At 47.9% G+C, this 23,140-nt stretch overlaps 1 protein-coding gene across 1 annotated transcript in view; it reads left to right on the top strand.

Moving 5' to 3' along the window:
* eipr1 (EARP complex and GARP complex interacting protein 1) overlaps positions 1 to 18,717 on the top strand; it is a 31,761-nt gene extending 13,044 nt beyond the window's left edge. The window contains exons 6-9 of the mRNA XM_084481698.1: positions 4,441 to 4,577; positions 12,771 to 12,938; positions 17,416 to 17,583; positions 18,149 to 18,717. Coding sequence (XP_084337824.1) covers positions 4,441 to 4,577; positions 12,771 to 12,938; positions 17,416 to 17,583; positions 18,149 to 18,323 — 648 coding nt within the window. The 3' untranslated portion in view covers positions 18,324 to 18,717. The remainder of the gene's footprint in view (positions 1 to 4,440; positions 4,578 to 12,770; positions 12,939 to 17,415; positions 17,584 to 18,148) is intronic.
* The last annotated feature ends 4,423 nt before the right edge of the window (positions 18,718 to 23,140 follow it).

The raw sequence follows: 23,140 nt of genomic DNA, 5'->3' as shown, positions 1-23,140 counted from the left end.
TCGCTCCTCTCCTCCGCTCCCCTCCTCCATCACAGGGAGGTTGATGTGTTCATCTTCAGCCTTGTCCAGCTGCACGTGGATTTGTCCTCTCTCAAGGGCCTGGCCAAGATTAGTGTGTGTGTGTGTGTGTGTGTGTGTGTGTGTGTGAGATCATAGTATAGTTCTGTTTTTGCGCACACACCTAAAAAAAAAAAAAAGGATAATTTGGGTTATGTATCCCGACGTGCATTGTTTGACCAGGGTGTGTGTGTGCGTGTGCGCTTGCATGTGTCTGCATTAGTATCATCAATTAGAACTGCTCATGGAACCGAATGTAAACATCTCCATCAGCTCAAACAGCACACCCACACACGCAGCTTTTCATGGCCACACCACACACACACACACACACACACACCACACACACACACACACACACACACAGGGGGTATATTTTCAACCTATCTATCCCCCTATCTCTCCATCTTCTCTATCTATATATATCTATCTCGCTATCCTCTCTCTCCCTCCCCATGCCTTCCTGTGTCCTCTCTAGCTGAAATAATGAGAGTATACCAGAGAGCAGTGGAGTGATGGAGCGATCGATGGGAGGTGAGCGAGATAGGGGAGAGAGAGAGAGGGGCGAGGGAGCACCACGGGGAGGGGGGTGGAGAGGGAGGGAGAGAGAGCCAGAGGACAAAAGGCGTGTGATGAGGGAGTAGAGGTGGGAGCAAGAGGAAAAAAAAGAAAAGAAGAGGCCACTAATTTAATGTTTCATAACCGTACAAACACTCGTAGTCCAACGGGGTAAGGATGGATCAGAGAGCCAGACTGTCCTCTTTCAGAAATGTATTTGTTTTCAGGGGATTGCCTTGTAATTACATGATATTCTCATTTAAAGCACAAACACTTCAAAATGTGTTTACATGTTACATTTGGCATGTGTGTGTATGTGTGTGTATCAGTGGCGGCTGGTGGTTTTTTAAGTGAGGGAGGAAGGACTGCATGCTTGGTTGCCATTGGCCTGCTTGCACTGTTAGTGGCGTATGGTGGCATAAGTATGTGAGAATCAAGTTGTTTCAGGGTGTTTTGGTGAACTACAAAATGGATAATTATGTGAATAAAATTGATACAAATCCACCAGTGGCAGCATTGTACTTTGAAAGCTGGTGGGCAGCATGTCTTGGACTACAAGGGCAGAAGGAAAGGATGCAAAGCCAATTAGTCAAATCAGGCCTACTCTTGATTTGTAAAACGAAATAAAAAAATCTGGGCCTATCATCTGGCCTATTTTTGCCCTCAATGACTGAAGCTATTGGTTGTAATTTGGTATGTTTATTTTCAGCTACAATTGATATTTTTAAAGTGATTTCAGAATAACGGCGAGTGTAACTCCACGTTTTCGCCACCCTTTCAGACGGAAAAATAGGTAGGCTCAGCGTATTTATTTCGGCAGACTTTTGGCGGTGGAAACGCCAATATAAGCGAACCGAACCGCACCGCTCGGTGGAAACGCCAATATAAGCGAACAGAGCCGCACTGTACCGCAACGAACAGTAGCGCACCGCTCGGTGGAAACGAGGCATACGAGCAGGTTTGTTGGTTCTCGTTAAGTAGCCTAGAGACTTGAGGGGATAAACCCTCCCTCCGGGCTGCTCCACAGCCAGGACTCCTGCTTATTGGTTCATAGCGCAGCCAGGGCTCCAGCCTATTCGTGAATAGACGTTGACGCAATTCAGATCCCTTAGCTAGTCCCACCCACTCAGAGGAGGACTTTCCTCCTCTCTCCCATTGACCCCCATGTTATCCACCGGCCGTCAGTAGTTCCCGAGAAATTAATGGGAGTCAATGGAGGCGGAACGTCCTCCCCGAAGTAATATCCAATAGGCGATAGGGGGTGCTAATATCCCTTTACACAGGGAAACAAACATTATATATACAAAGGCATTAAAGTAGTCATATTTAAGGGCATTAATTCATTACAGTAGTCTGGGCAATCTACACTTTTTATTCTCAACAATGTTAAGGAGGATCTTCCTCCCTCTCCTCACTGGAGAAGACCACTCAAATCAGGTTTCCTTTGGATGCTTCCGCATTTCCCAACACACACTCAGTGTGTAGTGTGCTCACACGTTGGATCAGGTCGGCCCCTCCTGGAGCAGCCCTCCGCTGAACCGTTAGAGCAGCGTCTCTCTGCAGACCGGAGACAGCCGCAAGTGGGCGGACACCTGCAGGTGGGCGGGGCTACAGTCAGAAGGGGCTTGTTTGTTCTCACATTAATTGCCGCACCAGCGACGTCTAAGAGAAGCAAACAACATGTCAAGAAGGTGAGGAGAAAATAAAGGTAAATAAAAGTTGTGACGATAATGTGAAAATATGTTTTCTATGTGCTATGAATTTAATAACGCAAATGACTCAATGTAGTTTGTCGCAGATTTCCGTGCGACTGAAAACGTAACATGGCAGAGGGCTGGCTGGTTAGTAGAAGCCATGCAAGCTTGCCATGCAAAAACATTGCGTGTAAGTAAAGGGAATGCAGTGTAGATAGCAAAATGAATCCAAGTCATGTGGGCATCCAGTTTTGTTATCAGCTAGCTTGAGACTGTGGTCTGGTCCCATACTTTTTACTTTAATGTGGAAAGTCAACATTAGTAAATGGTTTGGGTTAAAGTGAGTATGCCTTACTTTTCAGTCAATCAAAGACTGCTTGTGAGCAGCATGCATAACATAACAATTCATTTCCAAAAATATTAACCTTTGTTCAAAGATCACTAGTGATCACAAGTGAACTTGTTCAACTAATATAAGTCCACAATATTTATAAAGATGTACTTATTATATGTTATATGTATGACATGTGCATCTATACAACTTGCCTTCGTCACATATTTAACAGTGTGTCTGGCATAGATACTATTGTATGAAATTCTGTAAAATTTGAAAATGAAAATTATTCCAGCATACTTTGGGAACATGGCCGGAGATGTTCTTCCCCTTACCAGAACTCCCAAGAATCATCTAGGGCGGACAAGGTTGCCTGTCACTTAAATGTTACTTGTGTGTTTTTTTTACTTCTTTTTTTTACTTTTTTTTATGTGTGTTTCCTTTTCTGTCCAAGCAGGAGCCCGGTTTAGGATGATGATGAGGACAAGGACCTCTTCTCTGTCCTCCTTGAGTACCAAGAAGCCTTGGACCTTTGTTAAGACTCCTGTGTTTAGGTTCAGAATCTCCAAATCAAATGCATTTCAGGGTACCCTGTGTGGGAAATAAACACACAGGGTAGTGAAAAACACTTGCAGTGAATTCAATTTTTTCGTTTTGGTCTGTGTAACCCCAGTTTGTATAGAGATGCATCTCATTTAAACGGCACACATTTCAAATGAATTTTACCAGGAGTAAATACAATCAAGGTTTTTGCAATAGTCCCAAGTAAAAAGGTTGCGAGGCAAACATGTTAAACATGATAATGCTGTAATTGATTGAAAGGAAGAACAAAAAATATATAGTAAAACTAATTGTAAAAATGTGAAATGGCGAGTTGTGTTAATTTGTAATCAAATTAAATGTATCCTATGATACAGAGTATTTCAGATGTGCCTCTGTTATTTTTACAAGGTCTTGCTTCTCACAAAGCTCCACCCACTTGCTGTGCCCTCTCACACTAGCAAGAGCATTACTAGCCCCTCATTCTGGGTCTGGTCATACATGCTTGGAGCCCTAAGTAACTGCCGTATGGATCACCACCAAGGGAGCAGCCAGGGCCAACTGGGGGTGTGTGTGTGTGTGTGTGTGTGTGTGTGTGTGCTCGTGTGCGTGCGCGCCTAACACCTTCCGATGGCTTTGATCGGCGGGTTTCGCCCTGTCAATAACTTTCAATAAAGGTGTGTGTTGTCCGTTGAGAGCTGGGGGGACTGGGGGGAGACGGTCCATATGTCGGAGCTAATGTACATCACAGCTAGCACACAGGGGATTCTCTGAAGACAGAGACGATCACTCCCAGTTTCTTTTTAAACTGACTTTTAGGTGTCGGAGAAAAGAATGTATATAAATTAAATCGTCTCTGGTGAAAAATAATGCGCTTCTCATTCCTGTTTATTGCTTGATGGTGTGGCGTGTGATTAGATTTCGATTAAGTATAGAAACACGTCTATTCTCTGAAGCCAGACACTACGGGAGTTATTGCTGTATGGTACATAAGGCACAGAGTTTCATCATGACGGCATGTCAAAATGTCATCATCGGTATTGCATGTAATCAAATAAAAAATACATGTATGTTTTAATAAAGTCCAGAGGGACATTGTATCGGAGAAAAACCTTTTGTCGTGTTCTTTCATATTTGTTCACATGTTGATCTAATGAAGACGATGTTTCCCAACAGTGTTGTTGATAATGGTATACTCCTCCCTCCCTACCCCCCACCCCCCCCCCCCCCTCCCCCCCCCCTTACCCGCTCCCCAAGGTCTCTAGCACGGCCACGCTGGAGGGCAAAGGTCAGCTGAGGTTCACCGTGGGCAAGTGGAGCCCCCACCACAACTGCAGCCAGCTGGCCACCGCCAACGACACGGCCATCCGGGGCTGGGACCTGCGGACCATGAGGTGAGCTGTGGCCCCCAAATCACATTCGGCTTGTGTCAAAACAAAACGACTAACTAATGATGGACAGATTTCACTCCACCAAGACTGCACCAAGCCTCCACCAAGACCAACCGTTATTTACATTTTACAGTTTGGTCATCCTGGCTGCAAAACCGAATTTGCGACGTTGAGGTTGTGGGAACGACACTTCTCTAAACCAATCAGAAACCGCTTATGCTATACACTGTTTTGGTGCTCTTCCCAGCTGTTGTGACATTGCTTATAATCTCTTAATCTCTTAAGAGTTTTTCTCTTTTTATATCAGTGATTGCAAAGCATCGCTTGCCCATGTGTAAGTGGACGTGGAAGTTGTGTACTTCAGATCATCATCCTGAACCAGTCCCACCTCGCACTCTGTGTGTGATGTGTTTTTCACGTGATGTCTATTGTGTTGTTTCAGTGAATACCCTTGCGATTTTGTGCTCTGTGTGTGTGTGTTTTTCATTTTGTAGTCAGCTGATAAGATTGTGTGTGTGTGTGTGTCAGAGGGGGGGTCTGCGTGTGTGCGTGATAGAGAGTCAGCTCTGCTTGAAGAATAATAATCACCCTACCCCGATCGATAGCCACCATAACGGCAAAGTGCTGGCAAGAGATGGGGCACAGGATGGAGTGTGAGAGAGTGAGAGAGGTGAAAGAGAGTGGGAGAGGATCAGAGTGAGAGTGTGAGAGAGGGAGAAAAAGAGGGAGAGAGAGGTTGAGAAGGGGGCTGAGTGAAAAGGGACGGGGAGAGTAATAAAGAGAGAAAGAGGGGGCTTTGGAAGACAAATTTAGATCTTTGCCATAAAATAAAACAAAGAGAAACCAGTAGGGGGAGCAACATACTGTAGTTTCTCCAAAATCATCACGTTTGTCCTATGTTGATCCAATTGGAATTTTTCACCAAAATTGGGCCTATACATTTTCACAAGAAACTCAAAAAAATGACTAAATCATGAAGGGAATAGCATTTCAATACCTCACTATGCTACTGCATTGCATTGCATGAATCCTTTGTAGTTTGAATTTTAAGCGGCGAAAAATGTATCATACAGCCATCTCATTGTTCTCTCCTCACAGTGGTGGGCTTGGTCATTAGCTACACGGTCAAAGTGGTGTGCGGTTAACATTACTTTAAAGTACATGATAAGTTACATGAATTAAAGGAGCAGTAGGCACGATTTTTAGAGGAATTTTTACTAAACGGCAAGAATTTGAAAAGACAAACCGTAACACCGTCCTAAGCCCCTCACACCACGTATGTCCAATCTTGCAAGCGCAGATAAGCGTAGTTGGGCAGAGAAAGGCCACCAGGAGTTTGACTTTTTCGAGATTTTTCCTGTGTGGCTAGCCCCGATTGGTGGTCTTTTGGCCGGTTGGTTGAAAATTGTGACTTATTTTGAGGAGCATAGATAGCTGCTTTAATGTTATAACTAATTTGAGACATATTGACCACTGCTCCTCTAATGCACACTTTGTGTGCATGTGTGTGTGTGTGTGTGTGTGCGTGTGTATGTTTGCATGCACACATGTTGTCTGAGTGAAGAGGTTGTAGTGCATGTAAGTGTGAATAAGCACAGTGAGTCATGTGAGTGTGTGTCTATATGAGTTAAGGACTTGTGTGTGACAAGCTTGCTCTCTGCTCTCTTGTGTTTGCTTTCACCACACTGTGTGTGCATATCTTCAATGCATCTTTCTTTATTGTGTGTGTGTGTGTGTGTGTGTGTGTGTGTGTGTGTGTGTGTGTGTGTGTGTGTGTGTGTGTGTGTGTGTGTGTGTGTGTGTGTGTGTGTGTTTGCGCCAGCTGTGGCAGCATCGCAGCACGCTCTGCTGGCTCTTCAGACAACCTCAGTGGTATACCCACACATGTGCACACTCGAACCACCCACACACACACACACACACACACACAGCATACAGAGTGATTAAAAAACAGATATGTATACATACAAACAATGACAGAAACACCATGACATGCACAGCACACAAATACAGTGCACACCCACTAGGAATACAAAAGCATGCATGCCTACGCTTCAAATCCCAAGGAACACATCTCTGTCTCTTTCTCTCATCTCCTGACTTATCCTCTTCCCTTCCTGCCCCTCCACCCCACCCCACCCCACCTCTCCTTCCTACCTCCTCATCTCTCCCCTCTCATCTATTCCTATGTTCCCTCATTCCCTCCTTCTCTTCCCTCATGTATTTCTCTCCTTTTCGCCCTTCACTCCCTGACTACCTCTCTCCCCCTTCATTTATCCCCCATCACTCTCCTCCTTCAACCATCTCAACAGTCCTCCTCCGCCTCCACAATCCACCCCCTCATCGCGCCACACTCCTGGGTGGCCTGAGACTCACTGCTGGCCCCCACAATCTCTCCTCAGGACCAGGGCTGCTGAGAGCCGGGGGTCAGACTTGTAAAGAAAAGTCCAATGTTTGATACGATAGTAAGGATTGTTAATAGAAGAAATATACGCAGGCCAACTGAAAAGCGTGCGGGGAAATCGGCTGAACTTGAACACGACGCGTTATTGATGTTTATATTATTGGTGCTGCAGAGTGCCGTAAGAAAATATATTGCGGTCGCTGGTTACTCACTACACACGGCCTACGGTATATAGACAAATATAAATATAGCATGCAGCAGGCATGAAAAGAGAGAGGCCATGGGCCTGTGGCCTCCGTGCAAAGGGAGGCTGGGGCCTCTTGATTTTCTTTTTTGTTTTTTGTTTTTTACAGGCCCTTTGTCATGCCCGGGCCCCTCGGCACTTGTCCCTCCTGTCCCTTTTTTTCGGGAGCGTTCACTACTAGCACTGACAAGGAGTGCTAGCTTACTAGCTTGTGACATAGTATAGTATATGACATAGTATATATGGAAAAAATGCTAATAGGAACAGGAATAGGGAATAAATACAGAGATAAATTCCACTTGTAAAACCTAGAAACGGAGCGTGTTGAAGTGTGTTCTGATGCAATATGAAACGTTGGTGTAAATTATGGAGGGTCCCATGCCGGTATTAAGGACAGGAAGAAATCTTCAGTCGGAAATCCAGACACTTCCCCTGCCCATAGTTGTTCATGTCATAACATTATATCAATTGTTTTATTTGAGCGTTGAATGTCAGATTTATTTGGGTTTGCTTTTATTTAAGGCCAAGGCCCCTTAGGGGAACAAACTTTATTTTTGCAGAACTTTGAAAAACTCAAATATGGGTAACTCCAAGTTGTCTTTCATTTGAAACGTATATATTTTTTAACTTAGAATATTATTTAAACCAGTGTAGTTTGCTGGAAATGTGCTTAGAAACATGGTACTATTTCACCGGAGTGCACACAAATAAAATATAATAAAGAATAGAATAGAATAAAATACATCCCAGCAATCATTTGTAGGAGCATGATGAAATCATTTGTCCTCATGGTATATTTGTTTGCAGCGTCAACTGTGTGTCAGTCCTGGGCACACAAGGGCCTATTTAAGGCTTTGAATAATATTAGGCTAGCTAACAGGCATGCAGGGCTAGCTACTAGGCACTGTGTGTGTGTGTGTGTGTGTGTGTGTGTGTGTGTGTGTGTGTGTGACGTGTGTGTGTGACGTGTGTGTGTGTGTGTGTGTGTGTGTGTGTGTGTGTGTGTGTGTGTGTGTGTGTGTGTACCCTTTGCGGCTTGCCTGTCACTGGGGATGTTCTCACAGTACATCGCCCCTGATTTCCATTTGGACGACAGTATACAGTAAGGGGCACACATACACACACGCTAACACACACACATGCACACACACATACATTAATACTCACATATTCATACACACTTATACTCAAAATCACACACACACACACACACGCACGCACGCGCGCGCTAACACACACACACAAGCTGTGTCATAGCTGTCAGGCCCATGGCCACACCGGGCACTGTGGGGTGCATACTGAGTGGCGGTGCAGTGCTGCAGTGAGGCATGGCGTCTCTACACCTCCCCCGTGGAGTCTGGGAGAGGGGGGAGGCGGGGGAGAGAGAGAGGGGGAGAGAGGGAGAGAGGGAGAGAGGATAGAGAAACCGTAGGAGACAACGATCGACAGAGGGAGAGATTGAAAGTGCGAGCGGCCCAGACAGGGAGAGATGATTGATAGCGGCACTATTTGCTCCATCATGGATGAGGCTAAGAGCCAGCTGTCGTAAGGGGTTCCTGCCTCCAAAGCACCAGGAGGACTGTGGCAGCGGCGGGGTCCTGGTTCCGCTGCCCGCGCCCACCAGTGGTCCACTCATGGCCCGTGGTAATCGTCGCACTTCAATATTTCAGCGGGCGATTGTGCTGGTGTGTTTTAATGATAGGGCCCGGGCACTTTTCTTTTTAATATTGGATCATTTACATATTCAAACCGTTGCCACCGCTATCCAAAAGCGTTTAATTTTAGGTTAATCGTTTCTTCACGGCCCAACTCTACATCGCTGAAAAGATTCAAGTTTGTGATAGAATGTACACGTTAGACACATGAATACACATGTATTCATGTGTCTAATGTGTACATTGTTGGTGTACATCTCTGAGGTTTACAACACACCTTAAAGTAACAAGTAAAGTAGCTGTGGATAGACATTACATTACATTACAAAATGACAGGTTATTTATTTATATAAATATATATATATATTTGACTATTATTTATTTCATTTTGAAAGCGTGATAATTCCATATGCCAGTGTGTTAATTTGGGACTGACCTTTTTGATCCCTGTCAAGTCGATCTTGCCTGACCTTTTCCCATGTCATCCCCCCAGTACCCACCAGCCCATCTCACTCTCCCTCGATGGCCACGTCGCGGCCATCCTCTCCCTTAACAACGCATTCTGTTTTAATAAGAAATCACGCCATTAGACTGCTATAACAGCAGCCCCTGTCTCGGCGCAATATTTTGAATACCTGGCAACATCTTTATCGATATCCTTATTTGCGTTGATAGACGACATTATTATTATTGATGATTAGCTGCATTGTTAAATCTATCTACTAAAGCTGCACAACGCTTTGTTGCTCTCCTTAATGCACAGAAACCCCCCCTCCCATCTCTCTCTGTCTCTCTTTGTCTCTCTCTCTCTCTTCCCTCTCTCTCTCTTCCTTCTCTCTCTTCTATTTTTCTTCTCTCTCTTCTCTCCTCCCTCTTTCACTCTCTCTCTCCTTTCTTCCCTCTCTCGTTCTCTCTCTCTCTTCCCCCTCTCTCTTCTCCCTCTCTCTTCTCTCCCCTCTCTCTCTCTCTTCTCTCCTCTCGCTCTCTCTCTCTCTCGCTCTCTCTCTCTCTTTCTCTCTCCTGGTCTAAGAGCTGGGCTTTTCTTTAATGAGCGATGAAATGATTAGTCTCGTCTCACCCACTCCCCCCCGCCCCCCCCCACCCCCCGTCCTCCTAACGCCTCCCTCCCTCCCAGCAGCAGTTGTCATAGAAACAGCGAGGTGTATGCGGGCGTGTGCGCTTGCGCCTGGCTTGCGTCTCTCCCCAGTCTTGTTCCGGTCGATCGTTGATCCCTCTCAGCAGAGCTATTTATCACCCATGCTAAGCCAGCAGGGCCTGTGCTGTGTGTGTGTTTGTGTCTTTGTTTGTGTGTGTGTGTGTGTGTGTGTGTGTGTGTGTGGCACATATCGTGTGAGAATGGTGCATATGCAAAATTCTTCAGAATAGTCTACATTAGCTCTCCCCATACTTATTTTATGTTTTTTTTTTTGCGCTATTCTTTATGTGTGCACCTAACGGTGTGTGTAATGGATGTAATGGGTCCCATGTCTCTCCATTTACATCCCACATCCTACACACACAAAGACACAGACACACACACACACACACACACACACACACACACACACACACACACACACACACACACACCCCTGCATACACTCGGGCCTCAGCCTGGATGGCTGGATGATTTTAGATTGAGTGTTTGCTGGCTTAGGCCGTCCATAACCATAATCCACTACACTTTGTCCCAGGGCTCACAGTGCTTCCCCACACACACACACACACACACACACACACACACACACACACACACACCCCGTTCCCCATCACACTGCCATTAGTCTGCATGAGGGACTGTTTTTGTATATCAGTGAGCAAACACACACTCTCATGTTTTTGTGTGTATAAGTGTTTATATTTGTGTGTGTGTGTGTGTGCACGCGTGTGTGTGTGTGTGTGTAAGTGTGTGAAAAGGATTGCTCAGAGACACCAGGGAGGGAAATGGCGAAACTAACCCAATTTCCTGCTCCATTTCCTCTCTCTCACACAGCAGGCGCATCCCCTTCCATGCCGAGTCGGGTTTACCACCAGCCCACCCTAGTGCCCAGGGTCCCCTAACCCCCCAACCCTCCCAAAACGCTCTCCCTCACACACACGGACACCATGCACCTCGCGCACGCACACACACGAACGCATGCACGTGCGCACACACACGCACGCATGCACGCACGCACACGAGTGCACACGCGCACGCACACACAAATACCAGCACCAGGGGTCACGCGGAGAGAGGGTGTTTCAGTCCGACTTACAAAAATGTATATCCTGACGTTCTTTTTTTTTTGTGCATTGGTCATTTTCCCTGAAGCCATGGAAATGGGAAAACCGTTTAGTTTTTTTTCTATTTTGAATCTTCACTTTCTTTTTTAACCTCTTGGATCCAAAATCTGTTGTCTAAATAAAGGGTTTGCCTCTGTTCCCACATGTTGACACCGTTGCCACGGTCCAGCAGCGGTGACACACACACACACACACAACACAAACACAACACAAACACACACACAACACAAACACAACACACAACACACACCCGCACCCACACGTGAACTCACGCACACACAAAGTCATTGTGACCTAATTGAAACCCAGCGGTCCGCCCCGGGTCATTTTATCCCGCTGCCTTTATTTAAATGAGATTTTTAATTAGCATGCTAATTGCCTAATGCGATCAGTGGGCGGCGAGCTAGCCGGCTAGCTGCTGGTGGCATGCGACGAGGCCACGGCGCCGCGCGCCACGCTGCACTCTGCTGCACACGGAGCGCTCCGCGGCAAGGTGTTGTCGGGGCTAACGGTACAGCGAAGAGCAAAACAGAGGGGAGGAAGGGGAAAAATAAAGGGGCAAGTTGAAACGCCTGAAAGACTCTAGAGCTTAGAAGTAAGAGACAGTCAGAGAAACTCAAAGTAGGAAATGGTAAGAAGGGAGGCTTAGACATAGTTTAGAACAAGAAGGACACGGTGAGCCAAAAAAACGGCTGGAAAGTTGGAAGGGCGAATCTAAGCCATGGGAGAAGCAACGGAGGAAGGAGAAGGTGGTTATAATGGAAAGATTCAAATGCGACAAAGAACAGGACAGGTGTCCTGCTTCTCCTCGGGTTTCCCCGCACTGCCGTGTCGACTGTGTGTTTGCATGCATGTGGGTCTGTGTGAGCCGCCGTAGTCACAGGCTGGATTGTATTTGATTTTTACCAAACAAGGCCTTTGCTGATGGAGGCTAGCTTCGATTTAGTTCCCAGGGATCCTTTGTTTGTGCTCTCTCCTCTCTCTGGCCTTCTCTCTCCCCGTCTTTTCCGTGTCTCTTGTCTGGTCCCCTACTCTGTCACGCCGGCCCCCCCATCTCGTCCTCTCCCTTCTACCCCCGGCCTCCTCATCTTTCCATTTTCCATTCCGCGCTGCCGCCCCGACGTCTCTTTATCGCCTGTCATCTCCCTTCTCTCGCCCTCGCACTCTCGCTCTCTCACCCATGCCGCCTCCATATTTCTCTCCTCCATTTTGTTCTTGCTCCTCCACTTCCCAGAGGTATGTTCTCTCTCTCTCTCTCTATCTCTCTCTCTCTCTCTCTCTCTCTCTCTCTCTCATTCACTGGTACATGTCTTCTCTCTTGTCTTTCTGTCGTTGTCCCTTACCTCCCTTTTCACTTTGCTTTCTTCCCCTCTCAATCCCGGCTAGCTTCTCTCTCGCGCGCGCGCTCTCGCTCCCATTAAATAACCATTGGTCGATTACAGTATTTGGGCAGGTTTCATTGTTGGGAGGGATATAATCAAGAGTTGGAAAACAATTTGTCATGAAGTGGTGTAAAATTTTCTCTCTCTCTCTCTCTCTCTCTCTCTCTCTCGCTCTTGCGCTCTCTCTCTCTCTCTCTCTCTCTCTCTCTCTCTCTCTCTGGTCCCCAGTCAGATCTACTGCATAGAGAACGCCCACGGGCAGCTGGTGCGAGACCTGGACTTCAACCCCAACCGCCAGTACTACCTGGCCAGCTGCGGGGACGACTGCAAGGTGCGCTTCTGGGACGTGCGCAACGTCCAGGAGCCCGTCAAGAGCCTGGAGGAGCACTCCCACTGGTGCGTACGGGAGGGCCATGATGATGACGGGGTTGATGATGATACTGTGTTACACGTACCACAGGTAGTGCCGATCGGCCCTAAGCAGCCCGATCGCTCAGCCAGACCTTTAAGAAACAGGATCAAGTCAGCATGGCAGCCCACCTAGCCATGCTCAAATCACTATGAATACCACTGCGCCATTGATCACAACCATCGCTCGCCGCTTGCTTAAGAATGCATGGGAAATGTGCGGACGTAGTGGCCAAACCGGCTGGAATTCCGTGAATATCTCGGTTACAACGGGATTGAGCAAGCAAAGCTTGTTTCTCTGTTTGTATGTGTGGTATTCACTCAGTGTGGGAAACCCCGCAATCTCCTGCGAGCATTAGCACAAGTCGGATGGCTGACTCGACAACAGGGACCGGGAGGCGTCTCTGTTGCTAGGCGGTTGCTGCGGTCTCTCGACTACCGTTTGCGTTGCTCAGGAGTGTGTCTACGTCTTCCAATTCATAGCCAGACGCCATCGATCCAGGAAAACAGATACAGCAAAGAAAAAGCGCTTTGTACCGAGACCTGAATTGCCCACCAATATGACGTCATTTTCTTTAGATATCCATTCTAGTTGCTAACCGTGGTATACTCGCAATATTGAACGTGCGGGTGTGTTTGAAGGACGGTGATGGCGTCAGGACCGAGGCCTTGTAATATGTTTCACAGAAGTAAGGACGTAAGTGAGCTTCATTACGCCCACCAACAGACAGCATTCGCCAAAACACAACAGAAGACACAAGCGCCGAGTCGACCTCGCTGGACGGAGCTGCTGTCGCCTCACAGCAGAGAGGAGGCCTTGGGTTTGAACTTGGAACTCAGGGCGGGTGGGGGGTCTCGGTAATGACTGGTCCATGTGGATCCCAGTGTTTGAGGCATTCCCCACTGCCCACCCAACACATGTTAGGGGACAGCGCACTGGATGCCCTTGTGAGCTTCACCAGTTAGTACTGGTTAAAAAAAACAGGAAGGATGTAACGTAAGGATGGTATTCCAGACATCAATGTAATCCGGACAGTTTACTTTTTCTCGCAAATTCTGTATTTGTGAGAAAATTTGCAAGCTTGTATATCGGTGTCTTCCTTGATCCCTCCTCCGTCGACCCTAAACACTCCCTTCTTTCTAGAGTGAGTCTTCTTAAGGAGTGTTAACTTCTTAAGGATCTTAACTGTGAGTTCCTGATGTGAACCTGTGAGTAGGGGGGGTTACGTCCCTGATGGGAGATCATGTCATATGGCCTCAAAGTAACTCGTTACCGGTTTTGAGACATGATTGCCCACCAGCAAGTTGTCTGAAACGTTTTTTAACGTTCGATGAGAAACGTGTCATAGAATACTTAAGAGCTGCATTTTTGGAAATGTTGTTAGGGAGGGATACACGCACAAAATATGTGTTTTTGTTATATTAGGAATGACTCCTTCTCACCTGTCCAGTACCGTTAGTGGAACATTCCAGCCTTCCTGATTTCTGTTGACAGTCATGGTAGTCTGGACAATGTGTCAATCAAACTTAGGTATGCCTGTGAGACCTACCCCCGGAGACATATAAACCAATCAGAGTTATCTTTCCCCGCATTGATATAGGATGGGGCTTTTACCATGCTTAGTGTCTGGAACACTGTGAGTCTGCGCAGGATAGTTTTTACTACTGATGGGAAACAAAGTGGTAGAGGAACAACAGACCAATATAGAAAGAAACATTGAAAATGTTTTTCTAAATCAAGCCTGTCCTTTATTCTCCCACAGCTGTGATGAAACTGCAGACAATGCTGGGTGTGCCAAATAGTGGTGTTTTTTTTTGGTATTTCCCAAAGCCCTGTTTTAGGGGGGAAATGGGTGCTTTGAGGTAGGATTGGATTTAAATGCACTACATCAATAGTGTCACCGTCAAGACTGGAGGATGTACAGTCCCTGGTGTTGTGCTGCTGTGGATGCCAGACCCATACTAACTGAAACAGTCTTTCAGTTCTGTGCTGTTGAGCTTAGGGCAAGGCCGAGAGCTGAAAACCATCTACTGCACAATACATCTGTATGCATGTGCTTGTGTGTGTGTGTGTGTGTGTGTGTGTGTGTGTGTGTGTGTGTGTGTGCATATGTGTGTGTGTGTGTGTGTGTGTGTGTGTGTGTTTACACACGTTTGTGTCCTTCCTTATCAGGGGGCTGTGTGCTGCAGCAGTTGCCTAGTGTGGTCCACAGACATTGATCGTCAGCGCACACAAACACACACAATCTCTCTCTGTTTCCCTCTTTCTCTCTTTTCACCCCCTCACACACACACACACACACACATGCACGCGCGCACACACACACACACACACACACACACAGACACACTGTTGACGTTATCTACAAAAAGCTAGATGGCGTTGGCAAACATATCTATAACTGTAGATAGCTGCAGATAGCATCTCTACTGATAGGAGCTGTGCGCGTGTGCGTGTGTGTGTGTGTGCGTGCGACAGTGTGTCTGGAACAATGTGTGACTTTGGGACTAAACGTCACGTCGACGTTTAATCCCTGTGCGTGAGACTGCTCATCAATGCACAAGGCAGTGTCTTTTGCTGTTCTGCTATTCAGTGTGCATGTGTCTTTCCCAAGGTGTCTGTGTTTAGGATTTTGCGTTTGTGTGTGTGTGCGCATGGTTATCTCACCCACTGACATAAATGTGTGTTTGCTGTGTGTGTGTGTGTGTCTCTCAGAGTGTGTCATGTGCACGTAGCTGCGTTCATTTATTTTTTTTCCGGAGCGCAGCCAGGATAGCGCCTCAGGGCTGCTGGGGGTATTAGGGACTATTTTTTAGTGGGGAAGCGGATTAGGGGAGCGCGGGGAGCGGCGTGGCCAGGGCTGATTTTCTGTCAACAGCCCCGGTTATCCTTCAATCCCTCCCTGTGAGGGACTGGGACCGCACTCTGTGCTGTGCCCTGGGCTTGGGCACACACACACACACACATGCATGCGCACACTCACACACACAGACACAAAAACACATGCACACACACACACAAACACACAAACACACACACACACACACACACACACACACACACACACACACACACATGTTTATCAAGCAAGCATGCAGCCACACAGAGCGATGTACAAACATGTAGACGCAGAGAAAGGAAGCGAAGCGCGCAGTACAGAGACAGAGAGGGAGAGAGAGACATCACCGGGGCGGGAGGGAGGTGGGTGCAAGACAAGAAACTAGTAATCACAGTCCTGATCAGATAGGGAGCGGGAGGGAGAGGGAGAGATATTGCAGCAAAGACAGCGGAGATGGTGATAAATCGGAAGGAGGGGACGAGAGGGTAGGGGAGTTTGAACGGAGGACAGAGGAAAGCACCAAAGGAAGTAAAGACGGAGGCAAAGAGAACCAATAGCAGTTGGGGGATTGAGGAAGAAGTAAAGAAAGAATCCGACATAGGCACAATAAGAGTAGCCTTGCGAGGAACTCCTATTCCAGCGAATACCTTCTACAGGAAGGTGGCAGGGGAGGGGGCCACGGTGAAACTGATTAGAGCTGAGGGACTTTTATGATGCCTTATGATTCATGATATCAACTCATGTGAACTCAATTGTCGCTCAACAAAAAGTACAGAGTTTTCAAGAGCGTCGTCGTACGAGAAACACGGCGCAGGTGAGGGATCGTGCGTATGCGTGAAGTGTTTACATCTACGTTTGAATAACATAGTGACATCACTGGACCCTTTTGACATCCATATAAAACATTTCTCATGTTTTCAGATGCCCAAGGACCCTTTCACATCCACATAGAACAAGCCTGAAAACATAAAAAAATTATATTCAAATGCGTACCATTAAAGGTCCCATGACATGCCACCAGGTGTGGTGTGATTAGCCGTTGCAAGCCGTTTCGGAAACGTGCCCCTTATGACAACACAGGTGGGCGTGTCCCCCTAGGCGTGTGACGGATAGATGAGCAACGTTTGCTACAGTCCACCGGGTCGGCTGGTGGACCGATCTATCCAGCACTAGCATCTAGGTGGACACGCCCACTTTCTGCCCCTCATGATGTCATAAGGGGCAGATTACCAAAACGGCTCGCAACGGCTAATCGCACCGCACCCTGGTGGCATGTCATGGCACCTTTAAGGCCCAGTCCTTGCGGCAGTGACCGGGGGTTCGACTCTTTCGCTGCATGTCTTCCCCTCCATCTCCCATACCTCTTACTCTTTTACTCTACAATAAACAGGATAAAACCTTCAAAACGAAATCGGGAAGAGAAAAACATCAACGTCAACATCAAGGAGCAGCGGAGGACACAGAGCACACCGCACACCACTTACCATCCTCACCTGTGTTTGTGTGTGTGTCTGTGCGTGCGTGCGCGCGCGCGCGTGTGTGTGTGTGTGTGTGTGTGTGTGTGTGTGTGTGTGTGCGTGTGTGCGTCCCCTTCCCCTGTTTGCCGGCGGGGCGGGCGGCCACAGGGTGTGGAGCGTGCGCTACAACCACAGCCACGACCAGCTGGTGCTGACGGCCAGCAGCGACAGCCGCCTCATCCTCTCCAACATGGTGTCCATCTCCTCGGAGCCCTTCGGCCAGCTGGTGGACGACGAGGAGCTGAGCGACGGCGAGGACGCCCCGCCCGGTGACAAGTGAGCGGCGCCCGCGATGTTTCGTCGAGTAGTTGATGAGTAGTGACGAGAGTCGGACGTGCGTCGGGTTTTGCGACGGACTCATCAACCGGACACCGGGGCAGGTGGGGTCGGACGATTTTGGACACGTACATCCATGATGGTCGATGACGCGCCGTTTTAATAACGGAGCATAGGCTGTCAATATTGTCCGACCCCAGCTGTGGATAGTGTTTACCTGGCTGGTGTTGGGCGTTGGGAACACAGCCCCGGGCCGACAGACGTCGCGTTCCGCGTTTCTAACTCATAAAATTTTCGAAGTGAAGAAAGCCCTCGGGTGTTTGGCTTCCATCCGATTCGGAATGTCAAACAGATCCGTCATCCGATTGGACGTTCTTTTTTCACTGTTTTAGTTGTGCACCGATTTGTTATTCTTTTACTGTCTTTGCCGTCCTCGCTTGCTCCTGTCTGTGATCAATGAAATACCATCCTACGCTATCTTAACCTAGTGTGTTTGTGTGTGTGTGCCTGTGCACCTGTGCGCATGTGCCTGTGCCTGTGTGTGTGTGTGTGGGCGTGCCCCCAGGATCAAGGAGCCCCTGACGGACAGCGTGGTGTCCACCTACGAGGAGCACGAGGACAGCGTGTACGCGGCCGAGTGGTCCTCGGCGGACCCCTGGCTCTTTGCCTCGCTCAGCTACGACGGGCGGCTGGTGATCAACAGGGTGCCCCGCGCCCTCAAGTACCGCATCCTGCTCTGAAGGACCACAGCGCGCGTCTGCGTCTGTGTGTGTGTGTGTGTGTGTGTGTGTGTGTGTGTGGGAGGGAGAGTGTGTGTGAGTGTGTCTGTGAGAGAGTGTGTGAGCGTCTGTGTGAGTGTGTGAGGGAGAGCGTGTGTGTGAGTGTGTGTGTGTGTGTGTGTGTGTGTGTGTGTGTGTAAGAGAGTGTGCGTGTCTGTGTGGGTGTGTGCGTGTCTGTGTGAGTGTGAGTGTGTGTGAGGTGGGGGCATGTGAGAGAGAGAGAGAGAGGGAGCGATATTTATGGACTACCATTATCGGCTACCATTGAAACATTCGTACCTTGTTATTTTGGCAGGTATTTTGCGACGGTAACGGTGTTGACGCCGCGGCAGACGCGCACGTGTGTGTGTGTGTGTGACTTTTATGTTTGTGTGTTCTATTCCAACGTGTCGATTATTTGGTCCATTCAGAATAAAACGATTCGTTCGCTGTTCCAATCGAAAGTGTCGTGGGCTTTTGTGTTTCCCTCAAGGCGTATTTAAAGCCGATCTATAATTTTGAACTGTCTGGAACTGAAATTTCGTTCTTTTGTCTTCCCACACCTGTTCGTTAAAAAAACAGACCACGCACGGTGCGTCGATCTCTATCATCGATCTCTGACTGTCCCCGCCAGCAAAAAAACAACAACATTATGTCGCCCAAATCGGTGCAGAATAAGCCATTTAAAAAGCAAACGGTAGAGACGTTCGTGGTCCGCACCGCTGTGGACCGCAAACACAAACTGCTGTTGCACCTCGGAACCTCTGGTGCCTATTTCAGCTCACCACTTTCAGACGTTTTCTCTCGTCGTCTGATCACTACCTTCCACCACCCCTCCATTTCAGTCTCCTATGCCATTCCCCTCCCACCACACACACACACACACACACACATGCTGCTGCCACCCTCACATCAAGATTGTGTGTGTGTGTGTGTGTGTGTGTGTGTGTGTGTGTGTGTGTGTCTGCGCGTTATGGCTGGTCGATAGTGACAGACCCAGCCCCTGCTATGGCAGACACCATTGACAGGTCTTTTAATTGCAGCTTGACTCTGTGGATCATGCCCAAGTGCACACTGCCACTATAGACATGCATGCATGTGCGCACACACACACACACATACACACACACACACACACACACACACACACACACACACGTACGTGTGGTGCCAAGGGAGGGGCACAGGCACTTTATTAGCTATGCCAGTCAGAGCGGTGCGGCACGGCGGCTGAATACAGAATGGATTCTGCCATTGAACACACACGCGCACACGTACGCACACACGCACACACACGCACACACACACACACACACACACACACACACACAAACAGCCCTCATTACCCTGCAGTCAATTATTGAGAGGAGGGATCAGGGCTGTGCAGCGGGGGAGGGGTGGGAGGTTGAAAAGGTAACCTTTGAATCACATCACGCTCTGGAAACTTGAAGCCCCGTCTCAGACAAATATATTTATCACGCACACGCACGCGTCTGTGTGTGTACACCGCCGCAGAACATGACGGAATACAAATATCCATGCATCGGAAAAGAAGGGTCGGGTGATTAGATTGTATTGATCATCTTTTAACGAAGAACCCCGACCCCAGCCCCTAACTTGATATGAACAAAAATACAAATTTGCTGTTAATATTCATCGTTGGGTTTGTGCAGGATCAATTAATCTTCCCCCTTTTAATAACGTTGGCGTTTGTTTGCATGCTAATCGATTAAGCCACCTCTTTAGTATTCCTGAACTGCCTTGCCCAGTAATGATCGGGCTGGCGTCAGGACAAATTAAAACTAAGCATGATGCATTGATATCCAATCGGGCCGCGGCAGCAGCAGCAGCAGCCGCCGCTGCCGCCCCGATAGCATCCACCCCGTCCTGCGCGAGATCCCCCCCGACGGCCTCTGACGTCAGACGGAGACGCCGCCTCGCTGACAGTTCCCCCGTCGAGCTTCCGGAAGATGGGATATCTCCTGGAAGCCTCCGTGCGCCCCGGCGCTTTAGCTCTTTTATAAATCCCACCGCTGCGTCGCCATCCTTCGCCATGACGCCCGTTCTCCTGGTCTCTCTCTCCTATATTCCGGCCCGTCGTCTCCACGGCGACGGTGCCGGTTATGTCAACCCGACCGCCGACCCGTCACCCGTCACCCGTCACCTGGGAGAGGGAGGGGCTACCTACAGGCAACATGTCACTACTCGCGCACACACACACACACACACACACACACACACACACACACACACACCTCATCTCCCTGCCCATGAGTTCGAGCGACAAGTGAGCAGCCCAAGGGGTCGTGAACTCTTGCCCTGGAATAATAGTTGACAGGCTGGTGGCTGTCAGCCGTCTCCAGCGGGTTCTGTTACTGTGTGTGTGTGTGTGTGTGTGTGTGTGTGTGTGCCTGTGTGCGTGTGCGCGCGCGTGTGTGTGTGTGTCTGCGCGCGCATGTCGAGAGTGTGCTCCTGGGAACGGCAGACCTATATGCGAGCAAGAGAGCTCCATTTGAATATTTATGCCACTGAGAAACTGGCGGCTGGTGGCAGTTTTTTTTTTTTTTTTTTCTCCTCCACCTTAGAGGGTGTTGATTTTTTTATCGGCGTACTTTATGCACGAGAGAATGACGCACAGAATGTTCCGGGGCGGTTCAAAGTACGGATGATCAATTACCACTCGAGGTTGTACACTATATTTGAATCTTCTCCCGAGGTCACCGGGAACAACTTCACGAGCCCCATGGCTTGCGTGAACCGTGGAGAACGCAAGACAGGCGCGATGCTGTTCAGGCATCAGTATATATAAGGACACAGTGTAATTGCGGTAATTATATCCGTGTCATTGTCAAAAAAGTGGAGGCTGAAATTAACTTGCCTTCAGCCGCCATAGTGGGAATTAAATCACATTATAATCGAATAATGCACTATAAGGGAATACGCATTAGGGAAGGTTATCTGCAGTATGAGGATTCTTCGTAGTGGAATCAGTATGTGTGTCGGCTCGTGTTTCCGTGTGTGTGTGTGTGTGTGTGCTTTTGTGTATGTGTGTGTGTGTGTGTGTGTGTGTTTTGGTTTGTGTGTTTGTGCGTGTGTGTATGTGTTTTGGTTTGTGTGTGCGTGTGCTTTTGTTTGTGTGTGTGTGTGTGTGTGTGTGTTTTTTGGTTTGCGCGTGTGTGTGTGTGTGTGTGTGTGTGCTTTTGTTTGTGTGTGTGCCTGAGCATGATGGAAAAGGTGGGTGTAAAAGCGGATATATTACCTCTGAGAGACTGACTCATTTGCCCACGTGGACAAGTTGAGTTTGGTTGCGAAGAGAGAGAGAGAAAGAGAGAGAGAGAGAGGGAAGGAGGCCCGGTCAAATATAGAGGAGAGTTGAGACAACAAAGTGAGACGGCAGCGCGTGCGTACCTGCAGCTCCAGAGCCTTCGCTGGGAGTTTGATGTCTTGGTCTGCCTGGAGCGCATTCAGCGCTCCATCGTCTGGAGCTGCTGTAGTTCATCTCAGTGTGTGTGTGTGTGTGTCTGTGTCTGTGTGTGTTGTTGAATGCTGTACCCTTGGTAATTTCACTCTAGCCTTTTTATTGGAGAGCCACTGTAAACAAGTACAAAAAAAAAAAGAACTATTTTTGGTAAAAGTAGGACAACGACTGTAATTCACCGAAAGAACAACTTGCATCCCGCATTTGTTACCCTTTTGACCGGGAGGCTACGATACACGCTCAACCCTCAGGACAACTCGCTGAAGGTGGACAACAGAAAGCCCCCTGTAGGTTCTTAAGCTCCTGATTTGCCATTTCACCAGCTCTCGTCAGATCAAATGCTCCAGAAGAGGGGCAAATGGTTCAACAACCCAACAGGGAATTACCAGGACTCCCTGAGATTTGAGGAAATGTCCTCCTTTTTTTTTTAGAGGAAATCCTCCAGAGGATTGATTCCCCCTCGTTTCATCTAATTTGAATATTTTTTGGTCTATGGTCTCTCCCTCCCTCTCTCACTTGCGCTCTTTCAGTATCTCTCGCTCTCTCGCTCGCTCGCTCTCTCAGTCTCTCTCTCTTTCTCACACCTTTCTCTCACTCGGTTCACCGCTGTCCTCGTTTCTTTTCTCTGTTGCCATACATGCTTGTGGACATCCCTACTCCCTCCCCTCCCGTTCCTCTATGGCCAAGGTTCTTCGGCGATTTCAGGTGTCATGGAGTCATGCAGGCGGGACCCGGCAGCAGCAAGCTCTGTGCGCTATAGGTGCAGCTCATTAAGTTAATTATGAGCCTGTAGCCATCACAGATATATATCAGTGTTTCCCCTATATATATTTTTTTTTTTCATCTATTTCTTCTAAGAAATAGCTGAAAATGAACATAAAAGATGAAGTTTCTGCCAAGTTCAAGGCACATTTGCACAATGATCTGGTCTCAGCAGATACCTTGACTCTGTTGGTTGTTATGTCATATTTGGAAGCTCAATCTGTACATTTTTCCCCAAAAAATCTCACCAGAAGTAACCATTCAAAGGGTTATTTTTCAAAATGTTCTTTTTATTATCATTACCACGAACACTAGAAACCAACCCGCTTGAAGATTGCTTAAAAATATGGCAATTTAGAGTGATTTTGACTCGGAAATTACCTCTGTCCCATCGACGTTCATTCATTCATTCAGGTGGGTGGTTACCCCGCGGCAAGATGGCGGCGGCATCGACGCGTACGTTCCACTGAACAGAGCAGCTCAGGCCATATCTAGTCAGTATATATATACTATATATATATATATATATATATATATATAAATATATATATCTATGTGT

Source organism: Micromesistius poutassou, assembly GCF_964030765.1.
Source record: "Micromesistius poutassou genome assembly, chromosome: 17".
NCBI classification, from domain to species: Eukaryota; Metazoa; Chordata; class Actinopteri; order Gadiformes; family Gadidae; genus Micromesistius; species Micromesistius poutassou.
The sequence above is the reverse complement of the archived record's forward strand: the minus strand, read 5'-3'. Positions and strand labels throughout refer to the sequence as shown.